The following is a 26,192-nucleotide window of genomic DNA, read 5'->3' on the forward strand; positions in this document are numbered from 1 at the left end:
AACAACCGCATCATATACAAAAGCACGTACCTGTGGGATACAGTCCGTGTATGCAAACATCGATTTAAAGCGATCATCCATGCTTATGTGATAGAGAATACACATTGCAACTTGTTTGTAGTTTTCATTTGCTAGAAGGAGAAAAAAAGCCCATATTAATAGAAGCCAAGTGTCTTAAGTGTTGTAAACACTTAAAGGTGAAAACGAAAAGCATGAAAACCCTAGCTAATAGAGGGAAAAATTAAATGAGAAATGCAACATTAATGGAAGTGTCTTGCCTGGCATACCCAAATGAGCAATGTGCAAAGGGCATGCTAACTACTCCCCCTCTCCCCAGAACCTCAAAACGCTTCCTTAACCCCACTTTGCAAGGAATATATTTTGTGAAAGAACATTTCATAATGACAGGCCATCCAGAGAAAGCTTTCATCAGTTTCCAGTTAGGAAATTAAATATCAAATGTAATGCTGATTTAGCTGTGGATATTCCTGTTGAAATAACAAGCTTGTCTCAAAGTGAAACGATAAACAATGTACCAATGCCAGAGAGAAAAATAAGAACTACCACTGAAGTGCCGTAGAAAGAATCCAGTGCCTTTCAAGTAAGTCACATACTGATTGTTTTATTATTCTAAATGGTAATATTATCCTGTAGGTGCCTTTTGTGTTTCATACAGCTCAAAAACAATGTTAGTATATTTTCACATTAATACTTACCAAAGAGAAAAAGATTCTCAAGAAAATTTGGGGCAGTTAATGTGAGTAGGCTGTGAAATATTTAACTGAAAGGTTCTATAAAACCAACTTAGACAAACATACAAATGTTTAAGAACAACACAGATTAATTCGATCCTGACTCACTGGTAAAATCTGGAGTGAACATTCTCTTGATCTCTCCTCTAGACCTGCACTAGCAGGACACTGGCTATATATGGGATAAAATATTCATCTGAACATGTATATTAGTTAGACTAGAATGTAATAAGGTCACCAACTCAGAATTTATTCGCAGTTCTTGTACAACTAATCAGAAATATCCTACCTCCCACTTCTATTTAAGCTAAGTTAGAACATATCTGTTTAACGCTCTGGCAAAACATCAAGACCTCAAACAGCAACAAACACAGTTACATTTTTCTTCTGCATACATCATTAGGAGCTGGAATTTCCTTTAAGCAGCAAGGATATGATGCCTTTATCCTGAGAACGCACATTCGTGCCTTTTATCAAAATTGAATTACCAAAAAAGACCCATGAAACCCTTCTGGCAGTTGCCATACAACAGTGAAATATTCTTTCCCATGCCAAACCTAAAAACATAGCTGACCTTTCCAATCCTTCTGAATTCTTACCTGTTTGAAAAAACACCACTTGTATCTCAACTTTCCACACATTTAACAGTTGGAGAAAGGATAATGCCCAAATTTGAAAGCTACCCTGGCTATTATTAAAATAAAAGCACAGACAATACTATAGTTGCTAAAGCATACACAGTCTGTTTAAAGCCAAATGAAGCCTTTATCATCTTTCAGGCTTCTCTTGTGACTGGTCATCTTACCTACCTATTCACTTGAAGTGACATTGCAAATCCAACAATTACATGAAAAAAACTTCCTATACATACTGCTAAAGGCTTCTCCTAAGCAAATATAAAGAGTAAATTATGCCTTCAAATTTCATTGGGCTAGGAAAAAAGAGCTGTTTACACTGCTCTTAACACTTTCTTTCCATGCCTCTATTGAAAACTCAAACATCAAGACTCAAATTTAGGACTCAAATTACAATTACACTTTGCTGGATAATGCACGAAACATTATGTGAAGTAAAAGGTAAGCCAGTATAAAAGGGAGGAAAGTTGGCTCCCCAGAACAGCAAAAAGAAACTAGATTGAAGTTGGACCAGACCTTCAGTAGGTATGAACCGGTAGTCAGTCAACAACAATGATGCTACTTTGTATCTGTTTAACCTCCGTTTTTTTCCTCTTTATTTTAGCAAGTTTCACTTGTGCTAAGAGAAAGCATCAGCTTAGATATAATCTTACATTTGGTACCAATAGCAGTTTGCTGGTATTTGGCAATCCTGGTTGCTTATTTTCAGATAAAATAGTCTACTATAGCAGCAAAGGCCTTCTGTTTTTTGAGAAGAAACGCTTTGCATAAATTTCTCTCCCCTTTTTTTAATGGTCCAGGCTGTCACAATAACCTTTCTGATGCCTGAACAATACTCTGGGTATCAGTGCTGAGTGACAGCACTGCCTCACTTTCTATACTACCAAAATAATAAAAAAGACCTAGATACTACCTAAAGTGTGAAGAATATCTAGAATTCAAATAAATTTATTTTATCTGGATTAACTCTTCGAGAGTTGGTTTCTAATGACTGGCACACAATCATTCTCCCAAAGCATTTTCCATAAGGCAGATTTCATGACACACAAAAGGCAAAGACAGCTATAGTTTCAAAAAGAGTTATATTTAAATTCCTTCTTGCTGTACAGTGCTGTACTGACCCATCTTCCCTGAATTCCCCTATCCTGCTGTTAACACAGGGAACCAAGAAGAGTTTGGAGCATTTAAGTCATAGGTACTTACTGCAAAGGCTCAGCAAGGAAGTATTTTTCAACTGCGAGTAAACAGGAAAAGAAAACCCTGAATTCTACTAACTTAAAGATGAAAATAAACTACAGAACTAAAGCTGAAAGAAAACAGTGTGCAACTAAACCAGCTTTCAAGTATGCAATGATGTACGCATTTTAAGTTTAATTTCATTTTAGCTTCCCAGAAAGGAATGAATTTCAGGCAGATCTCTGGATGTTTCACTGTCCCATTTTCCCTACGGAAGCACTTTGGTGGAGAGAAAAGAGCAGAACCTCCTGGCTGTTTTCAGCCCTCATGCAAAACAGTGGCAATGCATGATCCAAAGAACAAAACACTTCACGAAAATCAAGAGGAGGAGGTTGTTTCTAACCATAGTCAGCACAATTTAATACATTTGTTAATCTTGTGCTCAATTAGAAAGCATACAGCCTGTTGGAAAGCTGACTGGAAACTGTGCATAGTTTGTCAAAGATTAGGAAGAGAGAAGATTCAACAGCTACAGAGTTTTAAACACTAAGCATCATCTTGGAGGCTGAAGATTGTATAAAAGGGTAAGAAGTGACAGACTGGTTGAAAAATCCACCAAGTCAACTGCCATCCTTTTACATAGGGACTTCACTCCCAAAAATATAAACTGGCAGCTTTTGACTATTACTTGAATATATCAGAACCAAGCTTACTTTTTTATTATTTTATACTCATCTGAATGCTAATGAATAAAGCCCTAAGTCAACTATTGTTTAGAGACTTGGCTGTAAAAATTTCAAACCCTGCCCAATACCTGGCTGGAGAACAGCCTTCCAAAGCATGGAAGCAATACCTTTTCTGCTATTTTTGACCACTACTGAAGGCCATACGTGAAAAAGCAGACACTGCAAGAAAGACTTCCTTATGACTTGGTACAGTAGGCATCAATTATTCCCCTAACTAGAAAAAGCAAGGGAAAGAAGAAAAAAAAAAAAAAAAAACACACACAGAACCATCAGATCTCTGCCAAAAATGTTCATAAAAATCACCAAAGTTTTGGTGGGGTGCCAGAAAATTGTGGCCTACAAACGCTGGTAGTTCTGAGCATCAAGCTTTTTATAACTGAAGGTGGAATAGCCAAATAGCCTAAAGCAGTAAGGGCAGCCCTGGAAAATAATGGCCTAGTCATTATGATTCTTCTGGTATTTATGGCAATAAAACATGAATCATAATGAACTCATTGGATATTAAATGTGGGGGTCATGAGTACTTTGATAGGATTTCCACAAGAATTTACCATTAATTAACCAAATAATTATTTGAAAGTGTTACCGAATTATCCTTAGTTCTTATACAGCCATTCCAGAGAAATTGGTCATTCCCAGCTGAGTGCAGTTAATGCTTTAACAAACCGGTCATTAACTGCAGTTACTGATTTTGTGGGAATTATTGTGTTATAAAATACACTCAACAGTTTATAGAAACAATACTTAGATTTTTTTTGCAGCTGTAGTTCAGCTGGAGCAGCTGGGATGGAAAAATATCGGGTCCCTCGGGCTGTTTTCACAACTAGTTTTCTGCAAATTAGAGAGGGAAATAAATACATGATGGGTTCCGAGTTCAAAATGGCTTCAGATTTTTAGCCTTTGAACATTAATAAAAAGCCATGTGCCAGTTGTGTGGACCAACGCCTGAATTCCATGTCTCATTCTTACTAAGGTTAAAGATCTAAATGGTACTACTAGCAGAAGCTAAAGAAGAAAACATGAAATCAGGTCCTACATTTTGGTTGAGTTTGGGAGCTTAAAATGAAAAAATTCCTCCTTTAGCTCCATGATAACAAAAGAGAAATCCTAAAGCTGTAAAACTGAAATGCTAATCTGAGTTGCAGCAGCAGCATTCAGCTTTCAAATGCTAAAGGAAAAATGAGAATAAAAATTATGGACTAAATTATTCAAATGTAACACGACCAGGAATTCAAGTAGCCATCATTTCTAATGGAATCATCAATGTCTCCACATTAGATATGAAGTACACCCTATCCAACTCATGTGCAAAACATTAACTTCACTAAATCAAAACCAGAACACAAATGAAGGTAAATACCTATTAAAATGGCAGAGTGAATCCTCAGTGCAGTTTCAAACTCTGATACTCTCAAGTCAAATCTGCTGCAGAATTAGGCAAATAAGAAATCTAGATGGATAAGAATGTCACAAACTGAGTATCAGATTTATACACCCTCTCACACTGCTGTCAGAAAACACTGAAATCAAGAGTTTATTCACATTTATCATAACTAGCAGTGATCTTAGGAGAAAAGTGATAGAAAGGTATCTCTGCTTCTATCCCATATTATTCCTTGCAACCAGCTTGGAAACAGTTGGACTAATTTACTCCATGTGTAGTTTAGACACATACTGGTTTGATTTACATACGTAAATATAAATCATATTGGATATATCAGTTTATTTTATCAAGAACCTGAAAGAATTTTCAAATCTGCTCATACTCAAGGAGACCAAGCACTGTAAATAATACATTATGATATTAATTACATACTAATAAGCCCTCTTGTGCCACCTTTATACGAAACTGGCTTCAAACTATAACCCTAACTTAAAAACCTGATTTTGCCATAGTTGGGTTTTGTTTTGTTTTCTTCCCCCAAAGAACTAAGTACATGCTACATCTGAAACATGGCTACAGGTTTTTTTTCTAGGAAACAAAGAAGTAATTATGATGATGAATCCTAAGCTAAAGGACTAATAAATAACTACTTTTGGTTATTTAATGTTACACCTATAGACATAAATGAAGCTGCACATCTGGAAGCCCAGGCTCAATTTCTTTGCCTGGAACTCTGAGAGACTGAAAAACATACAGTAAACACCTCACTGCAGTACTGCTACTCATAAAAGACAACAAAGCATAGCCACTGGGTAGACAACATACTGCTAAATTTAGTCCTTTTTTGAGGCTTGATCTTCCTACAAGAAAAAAAAAAACGTTTTTGTCATTTAGGATGTCCTACAACCCATCATATTTGAACCTATACAAAGAAATTGCAAGCTGATTGGTTATAATACCCCATATACCACATAAGCCAGAGATAAATCAATTAGAAGTTCAGATTAGAGAGAAAAACGAAGGCAACAGGATTATCCCTGAAGGAGGAAGATAAAGCTACCTCTCTTTTCTCCATGAAGAAACATGTTTTGGGTCAGGCTATGACCAAGGAAGAAAGCAAGAGATCGAAAAAGAATTAACAACTGTTATTACAAGAAACTGGAAATTAGAAGAGGCGGTTCTTAGTTTGAATCAAACTAAGAAGCACCTACTTCCAGAGTAGGTGGAAAAAATTCCACACAATGCAATACAATTAAATGGAAGTTTATAGGAATAATAATTTTTGCCATGCCTGCACTATATTTTATTAATCGACATCAACTGCTCCAATTACAATTACTAGAAAATATTCAGAATTCTTCCTGTTTTGAAGGTGCTGAAGTACAAAGCTGAGGTTCAAATCTACTAAACCAGAGAAGTGGAGTTAAATATTGGTTGAGCTTTTGAGTCTTCCAGATAACAAGAATTAAGCTCTGTATTATTCAAGAGATACCGTTCCTATGCAAGCTCCAGCATACTCTTAATGGCAAAGTCTTGGAAGAAAGTTAAGCAACTCAATTGTATTATTCTTATTGTGAAAATATTACAGTTTTCTTATTTAAAAGGTCATTCACTGATGATCTACAAGTTTCTCACAGATCTGATAGCTTTTCCAAAATGAATAAGATGACATTTCAGGCCCTAGTCTCACAGTGAAAGTTTTGCTTTACGCCATGAAACTATTCGAATATGTAAAATTATAACCCATCCTGCAAAACACCCTGGTATGTCAGAGACCAAAGGAACAGAAGTTGAATGTATTGGGATATACCAGCACTAAACTCACTACAGTGCAATAATTTTTAAAATTTTTTTGTTAGCATATCTGTTCCCAGATCATCAGCTAAAAAGGTCTGAAGATAGCACTATCAACTGACAAAGGATTTCTCACCTTAGCAACTGCAGACATTGGGAAACTGCAGTTGGTCTCCTGCACTGGAGAAGATCACCTGAGAAACTCTTAGATAAACAGCACAAACTTATGAGTTAGAATTTCCAAGAGGGAAAGCGGATTGTAACCTTACCCCTTCCATCTGAACTTGTAAAAGCTTGAGGATCTATGGGACTACTACATCTCCAAATTTTTCCACGTGACCTTTTGAGACCATCCCTCTGCCTGCAGGCTTCACAACAGCTCTGGAAAAGGTGCTCCTCTTTTTTTCTACCTTGGGCCTCAAACAGGCTTTATGAAGATTTTACCATAGATTAGGAAGACTAGCAGAAATGCCCCACTCCTCCTTTATGGAGATTTTCCAAGAAACTAAAGCTGGTTGTTTCTGTTCTGTCACGCTTTAGGCATCCAAGTTACGCCCTGTAAAGCTTTCAGATGTTGACAGTTCACGTAGAAGACTAGATACACTCTTTAAGTATTAATTTGCTCTGGCAAATTAATATGTAAAGAAACAATTAAAAGAATTCAGTTAATTACACAGTCACATAACGTAAGCTCCACAGTAGAAGTACTGATTCAGGGAATCCTTTCCATTTATCAGTTTAGTGGATTTCCAACAACTCGGCTCCCTTAGATTGCTGCCATCTTTCCACTGCTGTTTTTGCCACTGACATAAGCATTTCTATTTTCAGTCAACACTTGTGAAGTTAGTTTCTTGTGTTACACTGAAGTTATCCTCTTCATTAAAAAAACCTAATAACACAGCTAAATACACATGTGCACTTGTGAGCAGCACACTTTTACTCACCTTAACAGTGTTCAGATTAGAAAGGATCCACCTGTAATAGCTACAAAATGGAAAAACACTGTTCCCAACTCTGGACAGTGTTAAAGGAGTCAGAAAAATCTTAGAGAACAGAATCACAGAACGGTTAGATTTGGAAGGGACCTTAAAGATCATCAAGTTCCAAACCCCTGCCATGGGAAGGGACACCTCCCATTAGACCCGGTTGCTCAAAACCCCATTCAACCTGGCCTTGAACACCTCCAGGGTTGGGGCAGCCACAACTTCTCTGGGCAACCTGTACCAGTGCCCCAAAGGAAATAATGTCTTCCCAATATCTAATCTTAATCTCCCCTCTTTCAGTTTAAAACCATTACCTGTCGTCCTATCGCTACACTCCCTGATAAAGAGTCCCTCCCCATCTTTCCTGTAGGTTCCCTTTAAGTAATGGAAGGTCACTATAAGGTCTCCCTGAAGCATTCTCTTCTCCAGGCTTCACAAACTTGTAAGATGTAAATACACTGTGTTATGAAATTCAGTTATTCTTTCCTGAAATTTCACTACAATTTACCAGTAGCATGAAGGAGGGAGTATGGTGAAGGCTTTTACCTTAAAGTTAGTTAGGATTCTATTTCTGCTTTAAACACAACATTAGCGATACTAATGACTCTCTACTTTTGAGTTCTATGTTTCTCAACATCAGAGGTCAATTTTTCTTCAGTAATACTAAAGTTTGCTGGCTAATCCATAGTTAACCTGGGTTCTAAGACACATTTTGCACCCAACTCTCTCCTTAAGTCAGTTAGACATGCCAGGTTTATTTGCACTTCTAATAAGGATTTAGAAGTTGAATGTTTAGAGATGGGGGTTTTTTGTGTTTCTTTTGGTGGGTTTTTTTGTTTGGTTGTTGTTGTGGGTTGGATTTTTTTTAAGTCTTGGCCATACTCACCACAAATGATAAAAAAACACCCTACCATTAAAATAAATCCCTCAATAATTACTGCTTTCCAACAGACTGGTCCCTGTAGTTGAACTGTTACTTAATGTGCTTCAGCCAGCCTCTACTATAAAGGAATGGAGACACCCCAGGCAATATTCACACAACAAGTATTGGAACCAGCTGCTGCAGAGCCACCTTAGGAAAAAAAGTTTTCTCAATTTAATTGGGAAAACAGGAGGAAGCATAAATTTTACTGCCATTAATAACTTCAAGCAATCTCGATATGACTTTACCTCACCCTGATGGCTGGACATGTGCTTTTTGTTAGGGTCTTTGCCACATCTGACCCCTATTGTTTGCTCACTTGATCAGGTAAGAAAATGTATGTTTCTTTATAGGATAAACGAGGCCTATTAAAGTCAGAAAAAACAGTGCAGTAGCCTATAAGAAGCTCCATTTTTCAACAGATGTGTGAAGCTCCATAATAAGTTCATTACAAAAAGGCCAAGTGAACTCATAAAGAGAACACATCTACTTTAAGCCTTCTTAAAAGAAACTTTCATAAAAGGAATAGAACATTAAAAACCCACAGCACTCCGTTAATTAGAGAGCAAAGTACTTCTTGGGTTTTTAAACAGCAGTCAACATATAATCCAGCTTGGCTGCACACCATATCAAGACTTGATTGTTAAGAAACTCAACATACAACTGTTTGGCAATCCTTTGATTGCTCATTAAACCGAACTTGTAAAGAATGGAAAAACATCAGAGGAATTTCAGCAGTTTCCAGAAAAATATTTCTATCAATAAAGCTAGAGAAGACACTCTTCAGTGAGGGCTAAATCAGACTGTCAAAGTTACCCTCTGCTCTGGCTATCTCCAGCTTAAATAAAGAGCTTATAATAGAGAAGTTTGACCTACTTTGGAGTTTGCAAACTATTGCACAGCCCTTAGGCTTCTATGTAAGATCAAGTGGATACTACTTCTCAGTGTGCTGATACTCAGTCTTGGAACACTGAGAAATTAAGAGCATCAGACCAGGACACTCACATTAATAAGGCACATAGGCTCAATACATACTGTAACTGGCAAAACTATACCACCACTACTTGGGACTGATTACACAGTATTTCAAGAGCGTTGCATAAAAAAAATGCTCATCTACTTGGCTGCATGCAAATCCACAAAGCCAATTTTCTTTCAATAACCGTCATCCGTACTGGAAAACATAACCCAAGATATTCGTCACCACCTAAAATCTTTTTGAGATTGAACACCTTGGCACTGTGTAACACTTTCACAGCCATATGCACAACCCTTCTGCACTCCATGTCCCATTTGAGCGCAATTTGCAACTGGTACAGTTTTGTGACCTGTCCACTTCTCAGCTCACCAATAGCTGTGTTCAATCAGCCCTTGATTTTTAAAAGCAGCTAGTAATTTTGAGCAAGTGAGGAGAGACACTTTAGTCTGAATTCCAAGCATAATAGGTTTTCATTCTTTAAGCATGGCTTGCACTGGGAAGTGAATGAAAAAATAATGGCATTTCAAGACAATGTGCATTCAGTACACCTAAGAACTCTCCAGCAGCTCAAAGGGACGAGGGCACTCACCATAGAAAAAACATTTGCTCTCTGCATGTAGACAGACCTACTCCTTTTACCCTTTGAGTAGCAACACAGTTCCTACTGTATGAGCTTTTGCACCATTCCCTATCATTTTTACCCTTTTGAGAGGAATAACTAACTCCTGGGTGGACACAGAATCCTCAGTACTGCCTGCCACAGCCGCATACTGCCAGAAGCTCTTTCTGAACAGGGGTTCACCAAGAAGAGTTTGCAGCCTGCCATAACACACACAGCAGCACTCAGCTGGTTCTGCTGTACAAACTGCCTGCTGTTCTCATGGAGAATGGAGAACTATTTGTCTCACTTCACAAAGGCTAAGAAACCACTCAGACACAGCACAAAATAGCACCCTTATTAGAAGAATGTGAATCACAAACTGTGAGTATATTTAAGAGAGCTGTACTAAAAATTTTCTATTTGGTTTGGCCAGTTAACTGAAAAACAAAGTGGATTTGGTCCAAACAAGAAGTGAGGTTTTTTTATTCTTCCTTGCAGACAATGTTTTCTTCTGTTTGCTGCCAGGGCATTTACTTTAGAAACCAATCACACATCCAGGGCAAGAATTATGAAAAAGGGTAACATCTTCCTTCTGTCCAACAGTGGAAGAGCATTCCCAGGGATAAAGGAAGGATGTGAATCTGTTTTCTTAAAGTTCAGCTCTACGTTTCCCCCTTTCAATGAGAATACTTTCCACAAGTGAATATGCTAACCACCAAGCTCTACTGTATTTGGAGCAAGTCAGTCCTCCACTTCACTTGAGTTATGCCATGCAAAGCAAAATGAGAGCACTAGAAGAGTGAAGCAAACCTCCACAGAATAGTCTATAGCACGCTGCTTTCATCTCTCCTTCCAAGGTGATAATCAGAGGGCACTGAATCTGTTTTCCACATTTCAGGCAAATGTCTAGTTTAAACCACTTGGTGAATTCACAGGGATTCTCACCTTAATCCACTGAAGCCATACTACACATATACTGGCACATCAATCATTCACATAGAAAACGTAGGCAAAAAAGAAAGGAATTTTAATACTTAGATCAGTCTGTAAATATATCAAAGCCACTAGTACAAAAAACATTTTCCACAAGGCCTTGGTGACTCAACAATTACAAAGTTTTCTTAGAGAACTCAAAGTCACACAAATCAACAAAAACCTCTTTTCATACCTCTTCAAGCAGCTTGTGTATGGAAAAACCTGAACACAGCAGGCTGTATCTCATAGGCCTTCACAGCTCTGCTCCAGCTTCTGATCTCAAGTCTGAAGCCAAACTTCCCTCAACTGCACCCAGTTCTTTGAGATTCAGAGCATAACAAAGATCAGCTGTAGTTGATTAACTTGGGTGCCTGGAGGGAGCAAGAGGAGTCTTGTCATATACAATACTTCAGACTTGTGAAGAGAAGCCGCGAAAACTAGCAAGTGGTGTTGACTGGCAAAGCTACATGGGGAAGCAGGCATTGGCACTATTAAAAAGAAAAGGCTTATTAAAATGGAAACCAAGACTAAGCAGAACTTCTCTTGTCTGTGCTTTCAACAGCAGCCTCAACACCCTGGAGTGAGAGGGAAAGAAAGAAGATGGTCCTTCTCCAATATATCCATGCCATACTTAGTCCATTCCTGATAGCTCATCTGAAGCCAGTCCATCCCCTCTGCTTCCAGCCTCCACCTTCATTTAGAGCCTTCCCGCTACCAAGCCACTAAGTGTCCCTTGGGAAAGCAGCACACCTTACAGAACTGCAGACTGCAGCCACCTCAGTGTTCAGCTCTAAACTGCTGCCTGAAAAATCCTGTCCTTTAATTCTTTGCAACCTCAACTCTCCCCTTAAACACCTACTACATTTAATTTATACTCATCTCAAACACAGCGCTAAAGACTCAAAGGCACGGCACACACAAATGTTAAATTTCAGTAGGCTGAGTCAACAAACTTGACCTCTTGGCATTCGGAGCTGTATGGTAACTTGTCAACAGCTGTTGAGGTGTGTTAGCACTTTAAGGTGACCTGCAAATGTAAGCTGAAGGGTACTGACTTGAATAATGTGTGTTTAATACCCAAGTAACCTGTATAAAAGGGGCATCTAGCACATGATAATTTTATTATTAAGGTTGCAGGCTTCCCTGAGACAGCATACAAAGTGAGGTATTTGAGAATTATTGGAACCACCGTATCAAGAAGAGTCTCACGAACCACAGAGCTGGCTTAAGAAACAAGTAACAAACAATATTTTTACCTACATTTTCTAACCATGGCACTGGAAAATAAGTATCAAGCAATTCTACAGGGAGGAGCTGGGATAAACAGCACATGCCTCTATTAAAAACAAAAAAGGGGAGAAGTGGGGGAGTTGAACACTTCCAAGTCAAGGAAAGAGGAACTGCCTGTGGAGCCAAACAGACAGTGAAGCTTCTGGAAGTACTAGTAGAACTTGCTGTAGATTACCCTAACAGCCACTTCAGGAACAGACTGCAATTTTAGCAGCCAGTACTTCTGAGCCAAACAGCTCAGGCCTACTTACAAGTCCAAAAGAATGTAATTTGCAAAGAAATTCTCCTCTCGTGAGAATCAGACTCTAGAAAGCAGGTATTTAACTGATGAGTTTAGTCTTACTCTAACATTAAATTGGGAATTTCTGGGAGCAGGGATTTCTCAGCGATTTGTGTCATACCACTGTTTGGTGTGTCAAGCACCCAGAAACCCTAGCCTTAGACCACAGCACTAGCTGCTGTGCAAAGAAAGAGACAAGTTCCTGCTCCAAAACGCTTACAATCAAAGCTGAACAGACTACCTAACCGGATCCTCTCTCAAATGAGAGAAAATGTATTTCCTGACCAGCTTCCACTTCCCAGTTTGCTTTACTGCCAAATAACATTGTCTTGAGGAAAAAAAGTATGAAGAGGGATTCCAAAAGCCATTTTTCTTCTTCCTCCTAGATCAGCCCAGAGTAGATTATCAAGTGCAAACATGATTGTGGGGCAGAAAGCATAAAAAGATCTGAGGCATTTCAGGATATAACAGGTAGCTGTCATATTAATCACCAACAGGATTAAGGTTTCCAAAGCAGTGTAAGTTTTCATGTTATTAACTTGTATACTAAACAGCAATAAGGCTGTGTTGAGGTTGAATGCAAAGCTGAGAAAGCAAACAATCCTGAGACACTATAAAAAGCTAGGGGAGAAAGCTCATAGATTCACTGTTGCATTCCACTTGTTCCAATCACATTTGGATACACCAGCTGCACCAGATTTAGTACATCCCAAACCCAACATATCTCAGAAAGCTTTAACAATGCCTTGCCTCAGTGTTTCACACATTTAGGGCTCCACAGTACATCAACCCTCACTTAAAAATGAGCACTCGGCAATTCTTATGGCCAAATCCTGGTAAACATTCAATCTATCTACCAGAGCAGCCTCTAGATAGTATCAACAAAAGAACACACAAGGAGCAATAAAAACCCCCTCCTGAGAACTCCAGTGTACAGTCATCAAATCAGACAATCCTCTGCTTCTTTCAAACTCCTTATTGTCTCCATGACTTCCACCTACAGACACCAAAAAGTTTTACTTCTACCTGAAGTACTCACATGATCTTAACACAAGTTACAGACTGTCGCTGAAAATCTAAAAATCAGTACTGCCTACAATCGAAGCTGACAAAACTGGGAAATTTCCGATCTCTCGATCTGCACCATTAAGGTGACAAGAGGCAGCAAGTATATCAAGCTTCACTAAAAAAAAAAAAAAAAGTTAATTGGTATCTCCATCAGCTAAGCTCCATGAAATTGCTAGCTATTTTTCCTAGGTGCTCCCCCAAAATTACAAGCATCAGCCATGTGTCAGCTCATATGGTTTTCAGGTAGCAAAGTTATTTTTAAAGACTAGAAGACTCATTCAACGGTTTAAGAGAACATAGGAATAAATCTGCTGTGAACCCCGTTATTTTAAACCTGCATCTGAAAAGATGATTTGAATGACAAAAAGTTGGGAGTAGTGATGAAGTTCTTTGACAAAGAGAAAATTGACGTACCAACTTTTAGGCATACTAGGTCATGATACAAAGAGCTTCACTGTCCCTGCTGAAGTGTTTATGTTAGAACAAAAGAAAACATACCTAGAAGTGCAGTGAGTTTGGGAAGCAGACCAACTTGTACCATTTTATTTCTCAGGCCTGTGTCAAAGGAAAGATTTAGTAAGAGTCGAAGGGTGATGTTCAGCAGGTCTTCGTGTTCACAGGGTACCATTTTCACAAGTTTTTCAACAATATCCATTTCAACCTGTATATCAAGAAAAAGAAAATCCATAATCCATCCAAACTTAGCTTTGTCTTCAATATAAAGGCCCTCTCAATGTGTTACATATTCACATGCACATGTATGGGTACAAATTGGGTATGTATTTGCATAACAGAGCCTGTCAATGAATTTTCATCTGAAGCAGCTTTGCTTATGTCTTTGTGGTTGAAGTCTTCTAGATTGGGTTACTGAGTAATGTTGATTAAAAAAAGTTTTTGAACTGAACAGTTCAGATGTCTTGGAAATATTCCTCACAGTTGGAATACTGCAAGAATGTGGTCAAGACATCACTTGCAAGACTAGATTGGGGGGTGGGGAACTTATTTAAACTTAAACACAAGCAACCCTGGAGCAACTGACATTAGAGTCAAAGAGACACCCAACCTAAAAAAGACAGAAAATTGGCATCCAAAACGAATTTGAGACCTTTCATTATGAATTTCAAATGAACCCCTAGACAGAACTTTGCATGTGCTCTCAGAAGAGGCATGCTGTCCTGTACGTTAATTTAATAAAAGCATGAAAGTAATCTTGAAACATGTATCACTTTCAAATTAAGAAGTGGAATCCAGGAACTGAGAAGTGGTATCAGTTCCTGAGATCATATTCACTTTACCAGCCAGAAAAGACATCTGAGCATTGACTGGCAAGACTTCAGAAAGTTTTTATCATCTTTTAAGCAACATTACTCTGCTTTTACTTGACATAATCTTTTAAATGCATTCATTTTTTGTTTCCCAGAACCTCCTTTGGCCAGAAGGAGGCACGTAAAATTACTTCACATTCTTCAAACTTTTGCACATAGGTAACTAGCCTTCCAGTTATAAATACACACAGAATGATTACGAAGAAAAGAAACTACAGCTCTCCCCGCATGGCATAGTGGAATAATCAAAGAACTGACAGGACACCTTTGATTAAAAACAATCAGATTGCAAGAACTCCTACTTCACTGCTTTGAATTTAATATGGCACTTGAATAGCAAAGGAAAGAATGTGCTATAAATATACGTGGATTATTCAGATTTACTTAGAATCAGGCATTGCACAACTAATCTTGGTTCATTCTGCCTTTGACATTTTTGTGTTATTGCCTGATATAAATATTAGAACACCTTCTCCTTCATTGGTAGCTTTCTTTAATAATACTGTGGAGAAAAAAGTATCATCTTTATTATCAGTAAGGAATGCTCAAACAGACAGCTGGCCTGAAACATACCAAGCTTTTCAAAAAGTCATTTCGAAACTGTTCAAACACTCTACAATAAAATAAATTCAACAATTTTGTTTCATTTGTCTTTCCACTAAATCAAATGGAATGTAGAAAGTATGCCAGCAAATTAGCGGGCTGAAGAGCTAATCCTCATTTTCCTAATAAAGTCCTTCAGGGCACTATGCAAGTATAAACTAAATCAATGACCAATCACCTGATAAACAGTCTACATTCCCCCAAAAATGCATGCTTTGGTGTCTGACTTTTGTTAAGAAATAGGATACCCATATATAAATAAGGGAGATAACTCTCGTATGCAGTGTTCAGTGCATTTGCTTGTGAATGGCAGTTCCAGTAACAAAGATGCAATTAATTTTCTATTGCATTCAAACAGATCTTTCCATCTCACAATTCAAATGTAACATTAATCTCAGATTACCTCTTGGATAAGGAAATTTATCATCTTCATTTAACAAACTGGCATAAAGGCACAGAAGTAAAGAGATGTATCTACTAAAAGCCAAGAAGTAAAGAGATGTATCTACTAAAAGCCATCGGGAAATTGACAAAGATACTTGCTAGAGACTAAAGTCACAAAAAACCCCCACAAACCAACCCTGTTACAATTTCAGAAGGTTGAGACTTCCCTAAAAAAAGTTTATAAAGAAGAGTAACACTGCCTCCAGTTCTTAGGAGCTACTGGCAGCATGAAGGAAAAGTTGTGAGGTGCCTTTGAAGACCAAGCTGACCTAGGAAATAAGTAAACTAGTCTAACAAACTGCAAAAGGATAACTACCTCGCTTTCCAAGACAATACATGGCAGAGACAATAATACGCTGTCAGAAGAGCCTAGTTTGGGGGAAGGGTCATGGGCATCTCCAGAAGTCGGGGTATGGCAAGACTTTGAGGTGCTGACTTCAAAATTCATAATTTCATGTATCATATTTTGAGATAGCTTAAAATTTTTTTTTCAGTATGTTATGGCTGGATGTGGTACTTCTTTTCTTTTACTCATTTTACTAGTAACAAAATAGGATAATCAGTACTACAGATATTTAGGATGGGGACAGAGAAGTCTCCCTCTTCCCTCCAACCACACAAAGTTTGCAAAGTCCATACCTTTCCCATATTGCAGTAGAGTGCTATAAGCCTTACCATATCGTTTTTGTTCTCCATAAAAATGCTGAGTTTCTTCAAGAAAGATACAACGAGGATAAGCAGCTCAAAATTGTCACGGTCAAGTGCCTTCACTAACATATGGACAATGTTCTTGTTTCTCATCTTCAGCTCAGTGCGAGTATCCTCAGCAAGATTCAGGAGCAGGTAAAGCGCAACTAACAAAGTCCAATACAAATCATACCAACAGATCAAAGACAATAGAACTAAACAAGCCTCTATATACACATTAAGTGCTTAACACAAAGCTTTCAGAAGCATTCCACCCCTTTCCCAATGCATTTTGAAGGAAACTGACCACAAATGCTTTTTATTAGTGTTTAAAAAGCATTAAGGTTAATTCTAATAGTGGCTCTGGAAAAAAAATAAGTTATGATCACTAGAAGCATTTTTTTTTTTTTTTCTTTCTGTTCCGGTGGGAACCATTAAAAAGCCTTCCCCAGGAAAGCTTTGTCACTTAGATCAGTTCAATCTAACATTAAGTGTATTTTAGTATAAAAACTGAGACGGAGTGAAAACTATACAACTTGAGTCAGATACAGGCTAAGTTAGCCTAAGTTCAAAAAAAAACAAGAAACCCAAGTCGCCCCAAACATCATAAGAAAAGAAAAGCTAGAGTGGATCACTTTTGTTATTTTTCCTCCAAGACTGACAGAGGACTTAACCAGATTGTTTGATAGCATGCTAACAATTTTTAAGGTACTCATCTTCTCCCTACTCTTTGGCAATGCTCTTCCATATTCATCCACACATTCAATATGTTTAAGACATCCTGGTTATAAGTATCCAATAGAATCCTCTACTCATGTTCACCAACATGGAAATAATTTGCTATTTAGATTTAGTACCTCTGAGTAGCTGCTCCTGCTTGACAACCAGACCTTGGTATTTCTTATAAGTCTTGTCATAATCCTTTTTCAGTGTTTGGTTTTCAGGATCTTCATCAAGTAAATTCAGAAGTTAAGGAGTTCAGATAAAAGTTATACAGTCTACATGACCATTGTCCTCAAAGGTGTTCCTCAATCACTGGTAAAAAGCAAGAAATATACGGAGTAGCCAGTGGAAAGACACTGCCTCAGCAACAGCTTGCTACATGTGTAATCTTCAGCATGATTTTTTAAATTCTCCTAGTCTTGGATATATTACATCCTAATAGACAGCAAAAATGTTCCCAAGACATACTGCTGATAAAACTTTTTTCACTTGTATTGTTTTAGTAACTTAAGCTTAATCTCTTCAGCAGCCCAAACCTCTCATTCTTGGTCTTTTTCGTATGTACAATTATTATTTAGCACTTTCTAGTAAATTCTACTGCTTACACAGAAGTTACTGTATGCTCATCTTGTATAACTCAACAACAGGTATCAAGACAAGTCAGAAGTCATGAAGATGCCCCAGCACATCAAAAGGATATCAGCTTTCTTCTTTTTAGCAAGTTCTTCCTGCCAAAGCTCATGTCTCTTCAGTTCATGGTCTATGATATTCATACACAGAGCTCCAATTTTGTAGTGTGTGATTATTCCATGAAATTGAGAAAAACTACATTGAAGAAAAAAACAACACACCTTTGAGGAAAATAATAACTGCAAACAACCCCAAATCTGTTTTGACTTCTATGGTAGTCATGTCCCAACACCACACCACATGAGGTATTAAAAAAAGGTATTTATTCTGTGCCCATTTATAACACTTCTCTATTGGAAAATTATTTCAAATCAAAACCAATTCCTGAAAACATGAATATATTTTTCAAAATTGTAAAAGGACAGTGTGTTGTTCCAAGTCAAAATAAAAACACATTCCATTTTTCATGTGTAAAGGAAAATGTTGTCTAATCACCCCGCTTTTCATATTCTAAGTGCTTCAAGGGACCCTCTACTCATGAGAAATATAATAGAGGTCTAAAACCAAGTTGCAATGCAAATTCTGTTAGAATTATTTCTACGCAGGGTGTGCTGAAACACTGGCATTTCTAAATAAGATCAAGCACTCACTTCAGTTTTGAATACTGTTTCTTTCCTGTAGGACTGCTGAGGGAAATAGAAGCTGGCAGCTCAGCCTATAAGCTATAGGTCAGAATCCTTCCTAGTTTATTCCCAGCTCTACTACACACTACCTCACTGTGGGGGTTCTTTCTGTGCCTCAACTTTGTCATTTATAACAAGTGTGTTTCCATCTCTGCATTTTTTTTTCCGGTTTCAGTGAGGTTTTGCAGTGCAGTGCAGAAAACAAATGAAAAGCCACTAAGCATAGAGAAGTTCCTTATGTCCCTATAGACAGGGACTCTGCACTTACCTAGAAAAGCAGAAGAAAACATAAATTATATTGGTAGCAAGTTCCACACTTTGTTTCCAGTCTTCCCTCAGCACTCTAGCCAATGCACCCAGGGCAGTTTCTGAAGTGAAACAAGATTTAGATATGCATCAGCATTTCACCTCCTTCCTCTTGTCTTGTGAGACTCAGAATTTGAATACACCTTATTCTATGTCTACCAGTTTTCTAATGGAAGATTTTCAGAGGTATCTCACTTTAACATGTAACACTGCTCACAAGTTCTGTTCGGAAGCAGTCATCCAATCACAGACTTTAAGAAGAGGCAACATGCAAGGAAACTGCAACCAAACACTAAGGTCATCTTAAAACTACCACCAACTTTAATATCTTCTGGCCTCTACCAGCTGTATGTTCCGTATTACAGTGTGACCCCTACATAGAACATCACCATGTTCACTTCCAAATCCCCTTTAAATTCTACCTTGACAACTATCATTTTTCATCCACCACTTTCTATTTATTTCTCCCCCTGTAGCAACGTTGTATTATTTAATAACTTGGTTTATATTTCTTCTTGTCATACGTCAGTTTACTTTTCCTCTCCAAATCACGTATCTTTTCCATTCACTTTCCCCTATCTAGTCCTTCTTCACGTACAGCATGTTATGTGATCAGAATGAGAAAAGCAGCAACTGGTAATTCCAAGCACTAAAATATTTGCAACAACTCATGGGGACAAGCCGTTACTTGATGGCTTACCATTCCCCTCCCATTCTGATTCCTGTAACAATCTTGTTTGCTGACCTTGCAGGATGGGCAGAGTACACATTGAAGTCATCAATTACTCGAGGAATGTGAGGGTGTAAGGGCTCAGTAAAAGATACAAAGAGGGCACAGAAAAAAAATTACTAAATTAACAAGACATGAACCTACCATTACTTTTGAGGTCTGGTCTGGATTGCCCTTACCTTTTGTTTGCCTGCCACCTTTACAGAGTATAAGGTCCTTTCCCCCCCCCCCGGAAGAGGGGGAGCAATGGTAAATGAGAACGTATATACACGTACACGGATGTATTTACAAAAACACACTATTCCACACTGATGTAGCTCTCAAAATGCACATGGCACAGCACATACGTATGCAGACACAAAGTGACAGCAATGTGAATGTGTCCTATTGCGCATTCTGATAAGATTTCAAAATAGATCCATAAGCAAAAAGAATATGGTGTGCTAAGTGAAATACTTTGGTGATGCATCCACATTCAATTTATTAATCCTCTTGGAAGCTGGACACCTATACTCCTGCAAATCCCACTTTCAAAGCAAGTTTCCTGATCTTCAGGATACAACTCTGCATTCTCTTCTCTCCAGCAGCAATGCCAAACAAAGTTAATTTAGCATCAAAATAACTACAATCATTAAGAAAAACAGTTGAAGCTTATCGAGGCCAGGAAGATTTCTGTGTTAGGCCCACCTAAAAACAATCTAAGAAGCACCCATTTGTAGAGAGATCCAACTGGGCTTTGATACCAGCTTATTATGTATTGAGAAGCAAAGCCTAGTAAACTAGAGAAAATCCCAAATTAAAGGTGAAGTACTTTCCCTTTGAGAAGAAAGCACCACAAATAAACAGCACAACATTAGAGAAGTTACCCTTGGGTTTTAAAATTACCATTGATAAGCAGTTCTTCCAAATTATCAGGATTCCTAGCCAGCTGCAGGATGAGGGCAGAGCCACGCACCTTGTCAGGAATGTCCTCATACAGTAACTCAATGTACTCATCCATGTCATTGATATTGGCAACTTCATCAATCTGAAAGCAGTCATAAGCAGGGGTTTCACAGAGAGAGATGTCAATTCAAGACAATCAATCAAAACATTACTCAATTGCAAGACAAAAGAGCACACAGCTTTGATTAAGACCTTAGGAAAAAATAAAATGCAAGGGAAAAAAAAAAAATCAACACATTCAGAGTCACTGCCAACGAACACCAGGAAATCTGAGATTTAATTACAAAAAACAAAGGATGCTCAGACATGACTCCCTGTGTCCTGTCCGATGTTCCAGACCTCACTTGCTGTCCTGCTGCGTGCTATAGTTGGAGGGGGAAGTATGCAAGTCAAATATTTTACCCTTTATGGAGATGATTTTTATTCCATTGTGCAATATTTCCAAACAAAGTTCTTTGTTTAAAAAGCAAGAAGAAAAAAAAACCCCAGAATTCAGCACTTCCTCTCCCCCCCTCCTTATATAACTGCTTACTTAGGAAGCAAACGGGTTTTGCATTTCTCTTCTAACACCAATATTTACCTCCATTCCTTCAAATGGTGGTGGATCTTTTGGCTTACTAGATTTCTCTTTCTTTTCTATAAAGAAAAAGACATGGCTGCAGTTAAGTTATGCATATTCACAGACAAAAAAACATATCTAGTCTTCTCATATGAAACATTCTGATTAAATCAAGGTCAAAGTCCTTTTGTGTCCAGAAGACCTGTTACACTAACACAGCTAAGGTACTCCAAGTTTCCAAAGCTGATCAACCCACAAGGAGCAAAGTAAACCCTCAGATGCCTTTTGACTCCTTAGTCTAAGTGATAGGTTACAGTCCAGGCAGCTGAGAGGACAGAGGGTAATAAACCTTAGTGCAAGCCCAGACTGACAAATCTTACTTCCACAGTGAGATACTTTAGCAGCTTTGATTCTGCTTGTACACTGTGGCAAAGCTTCCCTGGATACGCCAAGACACATATAGACTGAATAAAAAAGGGTAAAACACCCAAAGCAGTTACAAGCAAAGCATATAAACAACATTAATCATAGAATCATCTACGTTGGAAGGGACCTTTAAGGTCATCGAGTCCAACCATCAACATAACACTGCCAAAACCACCACTAAACCATGTCCCTAAACACCATGTCTACCCATCTTTTAAATACATCCAGGAATGGCGATTCCACCACTTCCCTGGGCAACCTGTTCCAATGCTTGATAAACCTTTCGGCGAAGAAATTTTTCCCAATATCCAATCTAAACCTCCCCTGGCATAACTTAAAGCCACTTCCTCTTGTCCTTTCACAGCCAGTAAGAAGCATCAATACCAAGTTTAACTAACTTAAACCAAACTTTGGTTGTTAAAAGATAATTGCCCCCAATCTTGCTCCAAGATTCTAACTTTTTCCAAATGTGATTTAACTGCGCATCTTCCCCACTCTCATTATCTCCAGAGAACTTGTACATCGAGCAAGTTAGGACATCAGCTAGAAAAACCTCACACAGTAGTTGTTGAATGCTGAAGAACCCCAGTCCCAACCTACTTTGTTCCTGCATTGTTTACCTTTTCCCGCTGAGGCATCTCTGCGATTCTGCAGATAGTACAACAGCTGTTCTACTTCTGCAAGTTTGGAGGGGTGAATGAGCTTGCATTCTTCAACCACCTTTCGAGCCAAGGAAGCAATGTCTGTATTTGCATTAAGACTCTTTAGCCGAATGCTGCAACACAGATAGGTCTCTCTTCAGTTTTTAAATTTTTGTATCTTCAGTCCTTTGATTTATGAATGAATTTCGTCATGAATTTCTTGAAGCAGAAATGATCCTGATACCCCCAATGCCTGTGCCATGGCATACAAAGGTAATGTCAAAGCAGTGGCTCTCTAGAACTCCAAACTGGAAGTAACTCTCATTTGATTTGACAGAGTGTAACTGTTCATCAGTTGACAAGCAGCAACACTAAATGCAGCGGTACGAACAGATCCCTTATAATCATCTTAGACACAGCAGCCAGTGATTTATTTTCAATACACTCCAAAAAAGAGCAGAGGACTGCAAAGGACTTCCGCATACACAAAAAATCCAAAATGAGAAAACAGCTATGGGTGTTGACTACACAGGAAGGCTCTTTTGTAGTGCCTGCAGACGCAGTGTCAGGAGTCTCTTTTCAGGAATCTCCTTCTGCTCTGGCAGACCTGCAGCCAGGTCCCCAAGCAATAAGCAGTAAGAAACCTCTGTGGGCATTAGCAATAGGATGGATCAAAAAGCAATTCCACCACACTGCACAGTAAAGTTATGCTGATTCATCTAAAAACAGATGAACATTTCTGATATTATTTCAAAAATAATTCAGTATAGACATAACACAAATCTAGGAAAGGTCCAAATTTGCAGCTTGGAAACTAAAGTAATGATAGTTCTCTGGGCTTTTCCAACAGGGAATGTTTTAATGCGCTTAAAAGTAAAAAAAACCAGGCAAAACTAAAACGCAGATACCATAGTGAAATCACTAGCAGGGGTGACAGATCAAAACAACAGGCAAGCCAACAGCTAGACCATAAGGCTGTCAGGGGGTTTAACAGAATTACTCACTCCAACATTAACCATCATGTGAGAAGGAACCAATCGCTTTACTTTTCTCTACCTCAAGCTCCCATCATGTAAAATGGGAATAATCACTTTTCTTTACAAAACACCTTAAAGTATATGGATGAAAAGCAGTTTACAACATGTGGTTTAGATGTTAACTTTCCTAGGCACATGTTATTTCCTGGCTTCTAAACCCTCTGCTAATCTAGCACTAAGTTTTCTAAAGATTAGAACATATTAATTCTTAACAGGCTGCTGATGCTTAAATTATGACTCTATGAAGAACAGACAAAGCTATCAGAACTTGCTATGACCTTACATTTTCTGACATTCCTTGCGCTCCCCCAGCATGGGGTCTCCCAGCTCTCCCAGAATCGTTGCTTCCACTTCATAGTGGACAATGAGGGCTTTCTCAGATGGATGCACATCTATGTTGCCTCCTTTTACCTTCCTGCCATGAAGAAAAATAAAATTAATAACAGATCAAATTATAAGATCAGAAAACATACCAGTACATAGATCACCAACCACAACCTGTTTCCTGTTCTGTTACAGACCCTAAACCCAAGCACTGTCCTCCTTCCACACCATATTTCATTTCACACAACTGTACCAAAGCTTAGGGCTAGTGGCATATTCTTGACCATTACCTCTAGTACATACAGAAACAACCAAGTCCTTGGTCAAGCCTTAGGCAAAGAATTCAGGCAAGGAAGAAACAGGATAAAGTTTTGATTTTTAAGTCTCTCAGCTCTCTTAAGGAACTACAATCAGGAAAAAGATACGTTTCACAGAGAAGGTGAATTTCCCAGTTGATTCTCTGTTACATTGTCAGTATTGAGAAATCTTCTGCTAATGGCATTGATCTAGTAAGGTCATTCACAAATGGAAATTTTTCATCAAAGACTCCCTTGGTTGAATCTTTTCAGTTGAAAGTCTACCAAGAATGTATTACAAATAATTTGAATTTCAAATTAACTATTCTCTCCTGAAGCACAAACCTCTTTGCTACTGTTCTTCACCTCATGTATGTTGCCAAACTCGGGAGATAGGAGATCAACAGCTGCCATCAACAGGTATAAATCAAGCATGTCTACCTGCTTTGCTACAGATATTTTGGAAAGCATTCTCCAGGAAAAAACTCTGGGTATGCCACTTCCAAAAGGGCCTGTCCTGCTCTCTTTTCCTTTGTGCCAGCAACTCCATGTCCACAGAGAGATACAAGGGCCGTGTGGATAGGCCATGGATTAAAATAAGGGACCACGAAGGTACACCTCATTCCTGTTTTCAAGTGATGGCAGAACCACATCCAGAGAATACAGTTACACATTTCTGTCTTTGGTGGTAAAGCTGACACTTGCCCCGTTTCCCCTTGGTACTGCCAATAGAGTACATAGAGTCATGCCATAAACCAGGCTGCTAAAACACTGCAGATTAAAAACAACTCCCTAATGTGGGTTTGATTTTTGGCACATGCATGGGTTTTTTGTTTGTCTGCTTGGGAGGTGGGGTTTTTTGTTTGATTTTTTGTTTTGTTTTTTGTTTGCTTGGGTTTTGGGGTTTTTTATACGTCACATCAATAAACAGACTTACAGGTGGCTTCACCAGTAGTTGTATCAGCATAAATGAGATAGCAGCTAGCTATGGCATTGGGTCAATTAGACCAAGGAAAATTACTTCAGCCTCACAGAGCTGGAAACATTAGCAAATCCCGATGCAGCCTTCAATGTAACCAGTCTCTTCAGAAAGCATTTGAAATGTGTGCCCTCATCTACTCATGCTACAGTGGCTACTTTCCCTTCTGCAGAATACAACTGAAAAAAAAAAAAAAAAAGCCTTTTTCTTGAGATACACTTGCCCAAAAAACCCCATAGAAAGGTCTGCTCTGGGAAACAGAGTCTACTTCAACCACCTTTACAAGAACAAAAAACTACAGGGCAAACAAATATAGCTCACTGCTAAAGAACAACATCTTCCTTGATGAGACTGTAGCAGAACTCAATTTATCGCTTAAGATTTTTTTTTTTTTTAAGAGACTTGTGGGTTTTTTCCTTTACAGTACTTTGAAGTAGATGATTCAATATACAGTCTGTTCTTTGTTCTCACAAGATCCAGCCTTGCAGGGCAGAAAGCTTATGGCAATTTATTTCAAAAGAAGTCAGCTCTCACTCCTGAACCCCAAATATATTCCCCCATATTTAGACCTACCAGGAAATCCCAACAGCAAAAGCTCCTAGTGACAGCCAAAGCTCTTATAAGCGACAGCTTGGTAATATTTACAAGTACAAAGAAAAGGATGGGTAGAGAACAAGTGAGCCTGAAGGAGTTTGTTATCGTTTCATGAGAACTAAGCTGAACTAACAGCTCGTCATTGCTAAAGGATTAGATCTTCCCCTGTTTTCCCTGCTCCTGGAAGTCACCTTGGTTCAGCGTGAGATCTTGTCAAACCCTTTCACAGCCACTTCCAGCAATCCAACAGAAAACTCTTCATGGTTTGGCCAGAGGGAGTTTTTCAATGTGTTACAGAATTAAAGTGCTCTATAGAAAGGGAATAACACTTCCTATCTATGAGCGGGGATAAAGAGGAAGGAGTGAGACCTCCTCCTTGTGGCAGCAGTAAACTACTGATGAGCTTAGTGACCGGCAAATCCTCAGCCTAAGACTGCTTAAACAGTTTTAGCATTTTCCATATTTAATTTTTTCCTTAAGAGGGACAGATGAATAAATTGAAGAACTTGCAGCTGCAGAGATTTTCTGCCCTCTCACACTGATAACCACCCTCCCTACCTGAGCTATTTCCTAGCTAACAAAGTCACAAGTCGATTCACATTCAAGTTCCCTCTCTGAAAACATTTCACTTTGTGAACTGCTTGAAGATCTACACTAAAACACACTACCCAGCCA

General features: G+C 38.5%; 1 protein-coding gene across 2 annotated transcripts in view; it reads right to left on the bottom strand.

Annotated features, from left to right (window-relative positions):
- Window positions 1–26,192, bottom strand: part of KIFAP3 (kinesin associated protein 3) — a 72,477-nt gene that overhangs the window by 43,532 nt on the left and 2,753 nt on the right. The window contains exons 2-11 of one of the 2 annotated variants that reach the window (XM_074151553.1): window positions 23,608–23,739; window positions 22,267–22,421; window positions 21,242–21,297; window positions 20,602–20,743; window positions 18,949–19,048; window positions 18,068–18,192; window positions 17,502–17,600; window positions 16,633–16,811; window positions 14,084–14,246; window positions 31–131 (exon numbers count right to left, since the gene is read on the bottom strand). In XM_074151553.1, coding sequence (XP_074007654.1) covers window positions 31–131; window positions 14,084–14,246; window positions 16,633–16,811; window positions 17,502–17,600; window positions 18,068–18,192; window positions 18,949–19,048; window positions 20,602–20,743; window positions 21,242–21,297; window positions 22,267–22,421; window positions 23,608–23,739 — 1,252 coding nt within the window. The remainder of the gene's footprint in view (window positions 1–30; window positions 132–14,083; window positions 14,247–16,632; window positions 16,812–17,501; window positions 17,601–18,067; window positions 18,193–18,948; window positions 19,049–20,601; window positions 20,744–21,241; window positions 21,298–22,266; window positions 22,422–23,607; window positions 23,740–26,192) is intronic. The other variant, XM_074151554.1, reaches the window with a different exon arrangement.

Source organism: Numenius arquata, chromosome 8 (genome assembly GCF_964106895.1).
Source record: "Numenius arquata chromosome 8, bNumArq3.hap1.1, whole genome shotgun sequence".
Classification (NCBI taxonomy): Eukaryota; Metazoa; Chordata; class Aves; order Charadriiformes; family Scolopacidae; genus Numenius; species Numenius arquata.